Raw genomic sequence first — 10,788 nt, forward strand, 5'->3', positions numbered from 1 at the left:
CCCCTGGCGGGCCACACGCGAGTCACCCCGCCTTGTGTTCGACACATGTGCTCTAGAACACAAAGTCATTCACCACCCAGCATTGTCACTGCAATTTCACAGAAAATAATTTTTTTTCTAGTTAAAGTTTGCTAATTTTATTGCCACACTATGATCCTGAATTGTCCAGGAACACTGAGATTTTAAACTCTTGATTTAACATTGTTAAAACATCAAAGCCACTTTATGATCTTTTAGCAACTCCAAAGCAAAATTTAGGATAAGGTCTCAAAACAAATTTTATTCCTAGGCATTTATTTATTTATTTATTACAAATCTTGACAGCAATACTGATAAATTTATTCCTTTCTCTGAAGCCCTGTAAAAAGAAGAGAGGATTTGTTCTCTGTACCGTGATCGTCCGCCCTTCTGTAGAGGTGATTCCAAGGGACTCTGGGTCTGTCTGGGAGGGACTGCAGGTAGTTCCTAGCCTTTGCGTTAATGATGCAGTTCAGATCTTCTTGAGATGGTGATCCAAGAACGCCTGCGCACGTGGAAGAGTTTCATCCTCACAGCTCAATGCTTTAGTATCTTGGCTAAAAGAAAAGCAACAACAACCCTCTCTCACCCAGTATGTGGTTGAGCTGGTCCAAGTAGTGTTTCCCAGGAAAGATGGGCTTGTTGGACAACATCTCAGCCAGGATGCAGCCCACTGACCAGATGTCAATGGACTTTGAATAGCCCTGAGTCACAAACACATACAATCAAACTGTGCATGAAGACAGTCAAAAAAACCATTTCCTATGAGCTAGTTCCAGTGGTACCTTTGAGTTGAGCATGATCTCTGGAGCTCTGTACCAACGTGTAGCCACATACTCCGTCAGAAAACCAGTGTGGTCGTGTTCAGGATCGGCTATCCGTGCCAGGCCAAAGTCACAGATCTGAGAAAGACACACAAAACTCTTTTCAAACACACAGAASACCCACGTCCTACAGCTTTAAACCTGTATAATCAAAACAGAGACTCTGGAAAGCCAAATCAACAGAGACTGCATTAGCTGCTAGTGGGGTTAGCGACCGCTAAAACAAGCCCCAACAGTCAACAAYGTAGCTTAGCTTTTTGTTTTTTAAATGTTACGCTGACCAATAAGTGACAGAGAACTTGATCCCTTTAATAAAATATACCATTTATATCATGGCAGTTAAACAGGAAGTGCCATAAATAAGCTGTAATGTTTGGGGGTCATGTAAAACACAGCCACAGGAATGTTATAAGAACACGTTTTGAATGGTTCATATCAACCAGCCGCTTRGACGTTAACATTTTCTAACGTACGTTTGCTTTGTATATCTTTACAAAGGTAAACAGATGTGAAACAAAACGGCACATTTGCACCGTGGAGCTCCAGTGATGCTGCAGTGTAGTTTTATTCTCTCCTGGAGTAGGTATTTTAGCAGAAAAGCCTCAGCAACACGTGCCACGGCTCACATAAGATCAGCTAATCCAGGGATTGATGGCTGGCTGCCGACAGTCGTACGCCACAGCACCTGATGGGTCTGAGAGGTTCCTCCACCGTAAAGTACAGCTTTGGATTACTCGTAATGACCAGCCAAACACTGGTCAGCTTTCAAAATAAAACTTTGCAACACATTCGCTTTAATGAATCTGTGATGGTATTTTTTACAGCGGTTTGCTGTAGAACCAAGAATACCATTTCAATTTACCCTGTTTATGTGTTTTTGTTGTTTACTTAGAAAAGGGAAGTGGATGTAAACTATACAAACAGCTGGCCTTTTGCTACAATAAAACCAACTTCCATGCCTCAGTGTTGCAGAACCAGAAACAGGAAATGTGATTTTTCTTTTTTATTTTAAAGAGAATCTGACTAAGTTTGTACATGKCATTCCCCTGCTAACATACAACAAATCCATCAGCGGGCTTCCAATTATTTGACAGCTGTAATTTTACCAGTACCAGTCCTTTATTACTAGCTAGACTCATTAAAAGGAGCTATGATGACAGCTGACAGCAGGCACAAACAATGCTTTCCCAAAATATAAAAACAGCTTTTTAAACTCCACCCCCAAAAGAAAACAAACAAACAAAAAAACACTTTTCCATGAATAACTCGACGAGACTGATCTTCCAGTATTTACCTTGAGGTCACAGGTGGTGTTGATGAGCAGGTTGGAGGGTTTGAGGTCGCGGTGCAGCACGTTGGCCGAGTGAATGTACTTGAGGCCTCTTAGGATCTGATAGAGGAAGTAGCAGATGTGGTCGTTGCTCAGCTTCTGAGTCTTCAGCAGCTTGTACAGGTCCGTCTCCATCAGAGTCTGCACGATGTAGCTGGGTAGGTGCACGAGTCAAGACAGACAACCAAACGTCTGACAGTCTAACTAAAATCTTTGGGCCTGTGTACTGTTGTTGCAAGCTTAAAAATAACATTAGTACCAACATATGTACCAAACCATGACTTAGAACCTTTAATATCCTGAAAAGCATTTTTACTTCAGAAATAATAATAATAATAATAATAATAATAATAATAAACTAGATTATGGGCTACAATGAACTGGTTGTAGTAGCAGCAGTATCTTTATTTTCCTCTTTAGTAATTCATTAAGTATGCGCGAGCCGATTAGAGGTTTTTAAAAAGTGATGAAACCACTCTGCTCAAGAGCTGCCAGCATCTTAACGTAAAAGGCAACAATGTTCAGCTGTCTGGCTGCTAAGTGATCACTCCCTGCCTCTCCTGATTTTCCAAATGACACCAGCTGAAAGTGATGGCACATCTCTGAAACGAMGGTTCACAAGCAGTGAAAGGAATCGCCTCTAATGATCAATATGCTGTTTTCTAGCGAAGCATCTGCTGCTGCAGCTGAATCAACTTTCAAATGCCGTCACAGATTTCACTTTTTAACTCCGAACATCCTCTCAAAGTAGCAACAGAGCGGATCCGAAACAAAAAAAAACTGGGCAAATTAAACAAGACACAGAAATAAAAGAAACGCTCACATACTTTTGCATTCTTCCAGGGAACAATGCAGCTTTTCACGAAGAAAGTGCCAGAGCGGCTCTCAGTGACGGCAACTCTCAGGCTGGCTGTGCCCACACATTACTGACGAGCTCTGCTGCGAAGGCTTCGCACCGACCCGAGCTACAATCAAGCAGCTTAACCAAAAAACRAGGGTTCTGCTTCTTCGAGCCGTGCGCAAAACACAGAACGGTTAAACTCTGAAGAACACATTTGAGATAAAGCGGGCGAACACTTCCTGCGACGCAACACAAGGATACACGTCTCTCATGTCGTCGATGTGCCTCGCCCGGATGATGTCGTTGATCCCGATGATGTTCTCGTGGTTGAAACGCAGCAGGATCTTGATTTCCCTCAGGGTGCGCTGGCAGTACGTCTGGTGCTCGAACGGGCTGATCTTCTTGATGGCCACGCGTTCCTCCATGACCGCGTCCATGGCAGAGCTGATGCGAGGAGGGAAAGAAACAAGTGTCAAGTTACATATACACCATGACGCAGTGAAAACCAAAAGGGCGCTGCTGCAGGCCATCTCTAAAGAGGAGGAAACGTAGATGTAGGGGTCTGAGCCGTGTTAGTCCTTGTTAGGGAACAGGAGACATCAACATGCTGGTTGAACTGGACATGTTCCCACAAGTTCTTCAGCCGCTTAAGCTGAAAAGAACAAAGTGCTGGACATTACATTACGGTCAAAACATCTGGTTTCTGTTGCACATCATGCTTTTCAAAGTCCTAAAGCAACCTGGCAATGTTTACAAACAAGCTGCAGATATGTGGTGCCAACTGATGAACACAGATCAGACAAACAACAGCACTTCAGCAAACTCAACTAAACMGGCGTTTCCTGTTTGTCATGGATGTGTGGGCATGAATTAGCATATTCACTCTGCACTTCTTGTGTTCTGGTTGAACAATGACAGCGGATATGACAGTGAAACAAGTCCACACAAGGCGGAACATCAGTGATACAAACAGGAAAAGGCCTTGCGACAAGTGAAAAATTATGACTCTTTTACATTTTCTTCAGTAGATTGAATAAATACACGATGGGGGCRGGGTGGCTGCAAACATCCAAAAATGTTTAGGCAGATTTGAAGTGTGTCATCATGCAGAACATTTCTGATCTGATAAGTAAACCACGTCCTGCACAATCACTCCCAGTCCTGTTTCCTGTGCAGCTCATAGCCACGCCTGTAGCAGCTAACCTGCTAATCACAGACGGGCTGCTTTATTATATACATTTAGTAAACAAAGCATTGTTAGCAGCTCAAATCAAACAAAAAYAGTTCGAACTCACCACACCATTCCGTACGCCCCCTCCCCGATGTAAGCCAAGTTCGTGTAGCGGGGGCCCACGTCAAACGCCTGTCCCCTCACCGTCTCGATGCGCCTGCCGGGTTTCGAGGACGCCGAGTCGCCCCGCGAAGCTCCGTCTTTGCCTTCGGCCGCTTCCGAAGAAGCGCCAGCGGCAGCGGCAGCCTGTGCGCCGCTGGAGTTCGCGGCCTGGGCCGCCGCATTGCTCCTCTCCATTTCTTCTCTCCGAGCCGCTCCCGCTCTCAGACGGTGTGTTCAAGCCGAGGGACCACCGCCGCTCTCCGTGCTCTCAAATCCGCTGTTCGAAGCGGATCGTGTGGCGCAAAGCGACTCCCCGACCAGCGGTCTCTCTYTCTTTTTTTCTTCTTTTACTACCAGACGGATTGTTGGTGTGAGAGCCCGGATTTGGTCTCACTGCACTGAGCGTCAGTGCACGAGCCAAACAACTACGGGAAATACAGGTGCGTTGGATATGTTGACAGGGACGGCTTGTTTGGGCGGGGCAGTTTAATGTGGACTGCAGCCACGAGTAGGCGGATCGGAAAATGTTGTTTTTAGTCAGGACGTTGTAACATATAATCAAACCGCAAAACCCATGTCCATTATACAATAATACGAGTAGCAATTATGGCTTTTTACCATTTACAAAGACTGTTTTGGATAGATGAAATGTTCATTTTGATTAGGAAAGTATGAGTTGTAGATATTTGTTTCGAACAGCCCGTCTAATATGTGGTAAGTTTGCTTGCTTTATTTCATCGAAGGATGGCGGTTGCCGTATTTTTTATTTTTATATAGTTTATATCATATATGTTTATTTTTATTCATCATTTTGCGATTTGGTGGTGTCACAAAGTTGCACAACCAGTGAAACCGTGGAAACGACTGCGCCCTACGGTACGTACACGCTTTCGTCTACGTCACCACGTAAGGTGGTGCACTTCCTGGACTTGCGGTGCTCATTAATCAATACAGCTAAAAGGAATGATATTCGTTTTGACGAGAAGCTGGGCAGGCTCGKTTCGTTTGGCTTTGACTCTCTTCGGACTCCCATATACATTCTGTACCTCCGGGATATTAAGGTATGAGCAAGAACATAAACTGTAAAGGTTTACATGGTGTAAGTTAGACCTGTTTTGGATGTCGACAGGTTAACGCACTTGTTTTGTAATGTATGTATTATATTACCTGCATGGAGCCGGTAGTCCTGTCTGCTGTGAACTGAGCTGCATGAAGGAAAACATGTTCAGTGTATGGAATGATAAAGTCTTATCCACTCTTGTGTCTTCTTCAGGCCTGGGATCTCTTGCTCATTTCCTCCTCCCACCAGAACCAGTGTAATTACACCATTCACTGCCAGCTACTGTAGCCTTTACACGACCAGTACCAGTTCAATGCCATCCTCAAAAGCACCACACGTAAAGTCCAGAAGCCCCTTGTATCCGGGGTCCAGCRTCCAGCGCTTTCCTGTACCTGATGATAAGGTGGACTGGAGTCAGGCGTGGGACCAGTATGATCCGGTCAGCTACACCCACCCTTCAGTTCTGAATAAGCCAGTCTGGGCAGATCCTGATATTGGGTACGCTTTAATCCAGACTGAGTGCATTTCTGATGAAACGATGAGTTGAACAAGTTAGAGAATGAAATCTTAGAAGTTCTGAGTGTTAGAAGATGTTCATAAATATTTGATTTGTCTCTACATCCTGGTAAAAAAAAAACATTTATTTCAGCATCTGCTCTTTTAACAGCTCGTTCTCTCCGAAGTTTAACGCTGTGGACGGTGCTGTGGACAGGACAAGCTTTGAGGGAAGCTACCGAGTGGAAAACGGAAAGCCACTGTAAGTTACTGAATAGAAAAAAAATGCATTTTTATTTCAAACTTTATTCATTTATTAAAATAACAAAAGTAATTCTATGTACAATAAAAAAAGAAAATCCAAATAAAATGAGATGAAAGGTGGCAGAGAGAAGAAAAAATCTTATTATATCTGCCCCTTTTTCCTCAAGTATAAATTCAAACAATAATGATCTTCARTTAACAAAACAAAAACATCAAATCTTTCTAGAACAATGAATTATATGGGAACAGATTGTATTGTTTTGTAGCATTTTCCTGCATATAAATAATCATTTCTGATTAGATTTCACTTGTTCCTATGACAACGGCTCAAAGAGGAAGAAAACCCCCACTTTAACTTCAGACTATTTCTAAAGACTTTTGCAYGGAACTTCCTTTGTGGCTCGAATTAACATCTCTTACACAAAACCCCACCAGATGTCCTGACGCCTTACTGTTAATAGATAAGAATTGCCGCATTCTTGTTCAGAACCCCACAAGTTCTGTTGCTTCCATCCCCCATAAGCACAGGACAACAAAAGGGTAAAGTGAACGTTTGTCCTGGTGACAAACAGGTGCTCAGGCGTAATTTGATTCTTATCCTTGTATGCGATTTGGTAAACKATTTTTCTCCCTAATTTAACTAGGACCCCCTTAGTTAAAACCTCAGCTAAAAGCAAAACTCACCTCACCTCACTCCAAGCCTCAAACTCACCTCTCAGTGTTTATTTTATTTGTTTGTTTGTTTGTTTATTCACTTGTGATTGCAAACTCTGTCAGTTTTACCTGGTTTAACTTCATCACTTCTTACTCACCATAGTTGTAAATACATTTAATCTGTAAATAAATGGCCCGTGGAGAACGTGCCAACATAAGTTAATGTCACTTTTGTGTCTTGATAAAGTATTATTGGTTCTGATAAGGACAAGAACTCATYAAACGATTTTGGGTACATTTATTGTGAGACTGAAGTTACAGGTTTTCGTCTCTTTCCTGGGTTAACTTTTGACCAAATTAAGAACGTGGTGCCTCGAGGTAAGATAATTTGTGTATTTAAATAATTCACAAATTATCCATTTTAGAATATACCCAAAACCCCTACAGTTTCATATTTTTTAAACAATTTTTACGTTTATCTGACACTTAATAATGCTTTAAGCTGATAGCATTGTCTGTTTGCTTTTGCACTGTACAGAGCTGTATCATGGATCTTTAACTTATTTCCCTCTGGGATCAATAAAGTATTTTTGAATTGAATTTAACAGTAATGCACAGAAGCAGACAGGACAGAGTCATCTTGTGATCACTTGTTCTATCTGCCTAACATGAGGATTGCTATTCATCTCAGTCCTCTTTACTAAACAATATTTGTGTTTAGAACAGGGTCATTCTGGCTTCTTTGTTGTTAATCTTCCTAAAGCTGCATATTGAAGTTTTCAGATACTGTCTGCTTTTTAGAAATCCTCTCGGACGCACAGGTTTGACTGAAAGAGGTTTGTTAGGACGATGGGGACCCAATCATGCAGCAGATCCTGTTGTTACAAGGTGACTTCACTGTACCTGAGATATATTAGTATACTAACTATAGTATACAAACTAAACTTGTGTTAATGCTTAAAATAGTTTTTCTATTTTCAGTTCTGATTGTTGACATATTCCTGTGTTTGGCAGATGGAAAGTTGATGAAAGTGGAGCGAAGCTGCATCACCCCGTGTCCAAACGGCCCATTCTGCAGTTTGTGTCCATCAAGAGGAAGGACTGCGGGGAGTGGGCAATTCCTGGGGTGGGTTTCTTATACATTCTTAACATAAATATAAAATTATATAAAGAGCTTCATGAAAATATAAATGTGACAAGGAGGTATTTTAAATAACAATTGTCTTTTTTTAAATTGTATTAATTTCCTCTTAATTCCCTAAGCATATTTATAATTTATTTTAGTAATTTTACAATGTTTACAGTGTAGCGATATTTTATTGAAATAATTAACATGTGATAACATTTAATGTCTAATTATTTCTTTGCATTTTCCCCCAATTAGTGTACAATTGTTTAATTAAAAATACTTTGTACAATTAGCAAAAAAAGGTAAACAAAAAACGTTAAGGGATGAACAGAACGGAAATGCAAAATACAGAAAATAAATATAAAAATAAATACAGACAATAAATGAATAAATGGTAATTTTGGGGGGTATCTCTTGACATATGAGTGTATTTATTTAGATTTTAGCAGGTTTAGGTAATTTCAAACTAGTTTTCCTCTTGTTTTTGAAAAATTCTTTATCACTGTGCTTTTTTGTTAGCTTTTAATTGTATCTGTTTCGTTTTCTGTGACTTATGAGTTCTTTGGGTCAACAAAAATAAATTCAAACGTCATTATGTGACAGTCTGAGCGCTTCCTGTTAGCCGTGTATACATTTTTGCTTTATTATGTTTTATTTGAGCAAAAACTAAATTATTTATGAATAATCAGTTTTCTGTTCTTTCTTCATCATGACTGCTGAAATAAATCTGCCCCTTTGTGACGTGTCTGTGTTTTGGCTACATTTAAACTGGACAAAAAGAAGTCTGGCATAATCAGACTAAATATTGAACTATTTTTAGCCAGAAATCAGTGATCATGCCGCAGAAGAGACTCCTGTGATTTAAGAGCTGTCTGCTGGTTTTGCAGGGGATGGTGGATCCAGGGGAGCAAATTTCTCAGACGTTGCAGCGAGAGTTCTCGGAGGAGGCGCTCAACTCGCTTTCAGTGGCAGCGGCAGAGAAAACAGAAATCCACAAACGTGTCACCAAACTCTTTCAGTCTGCAGGGTTCCAGGTCAGTCAGTGATGCAAAGTTTAATCTTGAGTTTAACCATCTTCCCTGTTATTTTAAAGTGATCAAATCAACTGTGTTGTATGCATCCTTAAATCATAGTGAGGAATAATAAATGTTTGAGCTTGCATACCTATTTCTTCCTCCATCTGTCTCGCCTTCAGGTGTATAAAGGCTATGTTGACGATCCAAGAAACACCGACAATGCTTGGATGGAGACAGTTGCTGTCAACTTTCATGATGAAGCAGGTATTTTCTATCTGCAATCTGCTTTACTTGATGCATCTTTACATTAATACATCTTTGAAGCTCTTGCGGGCCATATAAAATGCTGTGGCGGGCCACATTTGGCCTGTGGACCTTGAGTTTGATACATGCCTACTTTTCTTTCTAAAGTGTACTTAATGAATAAAAGTAGTCTTTTTTGATGGCCTGCATATTTCCTGCCACCTTACACAATAAAGTTTAAGTAACAAATGGTAAATGACCTGAACAGTGTAGCACTTTATCAAGTCCAAGCACTCCACAGTGCTTCACACTACAGTCAATCCCCTGTTCATGCACACATTCACACACTAATGGTTCAGAATAAATCTTGTGTGATATTTTAGTGTTAAGAATATGTGTTTGTGTCGACTCTCAGCTACTACCACACAAAATTTTAACTACGTCTCTCTAAACTTGACAGAGCTGTAGTTTATGTGCCACCTTGAATAAGGTTGACTCCAAAAGTTAATCGGTTGATGTGATTTTTGTGAGAGTTTCATTAAAATTTGTCCATCTATTCATGAGATATTTTACTTTAAGACAGACAAACAGGCATATTAATAAAAATTCAGGACACCAGATTTCTCCTAAACAATGAGTTATGTGTTGTTTTTGCAGGTGACAGCGTGAGCGAGCTGCCGCTGCAAGCTGGTGATGACGCAGGACATGTCCAGTGGGTCGACATTGACTCGTCATTCACGCTCTATGCGAGTCACTCCAGTTTCCTGCAACTGGTTGCCAAAGAAAGGAAAGCTCACTGGTAGCCAAAGAGAAAAATACCGACCTGATATTACACTCAGGCAAATGAGAGCCTTAAGATCTCTTATGTAACCTCTTATATGAACCTCCCCTCACTAATTTGTTCATGATAATCAGATGTAATACTAGAAACCTAATCTGCATTTATTAAATTAGCATTATAATGCAAGAACAAACTGTGATTCTGAGYGTAATATATGCTGCAGTTATGGCAACAGGAGAAGGATTCAAAATGAAAACAGCTGAGCCTTACTTCATCACTGGTCAATGGACTGGGTTTATTTTTCGCATTGACATGTTTTTGTCGTCAAGCTGAGTTTACAGAATCTTTGAGAATTGATGAGGATGACCAGCAAGGCTCTTCCAGGAAGAGAAGGACCTGGGCTTATTGGGCTTATTAAGTTGGAACCCTCTTTACAAGAAAAACACTAATTGAATTAGAGCCAGTCCCTGGGAGGCGCCACAAATCCAATCAGGCTGCTTTGTTTCCTTTCATTGCTTCTCAGGCTKCAGCATTTGCCTGTATGACTTGAAATTCAAGTGATAACACATTTGATCCCTGTATCGACGAGATGATTTTCAGCACACACTTTCTGTTCCTTTAGATGGCATGGAAGCTGCTTTTTATCACTATTAAAGCAACGCCTGCAGAAATACTGGTAATATTTGTTGGTAACAGAGAAAAGAATGTTTCCTGTGACACTTGAATTTCCCCTTGGTGGGACGGTAAAGGCTATTCTATTCTATTCTATTCTATTCTATTCTATTCTATTCTATTCTATT

The 10,788-nt window shown here is 40.9% G+C and overlaps 2 protein-coding genes across 3 annotated transcripts in view; one reads left to right on the top strand and one right to left on the bottom strand.

The window, feature by feature from the left end:
• The window catches only part of mapk3 (mitogen-activated protein kinase 3), a gene marked incomplete at its 3' end in the record, with an annotated part of 6,081 nt that extends 1,391 nt beyond the window's left edge, over window positions 1-4,690 (bottom strand). The window contains 6 exon segments of the mRNA XM_014006874.1: window positions 392-523; window positions 608-722; window positions 804-920; window positions 2,137-2,326; window positions 3,275-3,457; window positions 4,309-4,690. Of these exon segments, the coding sequence (XP_013862328.1) occupies window positions 392-523; window positions 608-722; window positions 804-920; window positions 2,137-2,326; window positions 3,275-3,457; window positions 4,309-4,541 (970 nt within the window).
• Window positions 4,691-4,699: 9 nt separating this feature from the next.
• Window positions 4,700-10,578, top strand: nudt9 (nudix (nucleoside diphosphate linked moiety X)-type motif 9). 2 transcript variants are annotated; one of them, XM_014006876.1, is made up of 8 exons: window positions 4,700-4,786; window positions 5,620-5,904; window positions 6,074-6,163; window positions 7,621-7,707; window positions 7,834-7,945; window positions 8,836-8,982; window positions 9,144-9,228; window positions 9,865-10,578. In XM_014006876.1, exons 2-8 carry the CDS (start codon window positions 5,720-5,722, stop codon window positions 10,008-10,010), a joined length of 852 nt encoding a protein of 283 aa, XP_013862330.1. In that variant the 5' UTR covers window positions 4,700-4,786; window positions 5,620-5,719; the 3' UTR covers window positions 10,011-10,578. The 2 variants fall into 2 exon arrangements, with proteins under 2 accessions (XP_013862330.1, XP_013862329.1); XM_014006875.1 differs by lacking the exon at window positions 4,700-4,786 and adding an exon at window positions 4,949-5,407.
• The last annotated feature ends 210 nt before the right edge of the window (window positions 10,579-10,788 follow it).

This window comes from Austrofundulus limnaeus, unplaced genomic scaffold, assembly GCF_001266775.1.
Source record: "Austrofundulus limnaeus strain Quisiro unplaced genomic scaffold, Austrofundulus_limnaeus-1.0 Scaffold38, whole genome shotgun sequence".
In the NCBI taxonomy this organism is placed as follows: domain Eukaryota; kingdom Metazoa; phylum Chordata; class Actinopteri; order Cyprinodontiformes; family Rivulidae; genus Austrofundulus; species Austrofundulus limnaeus.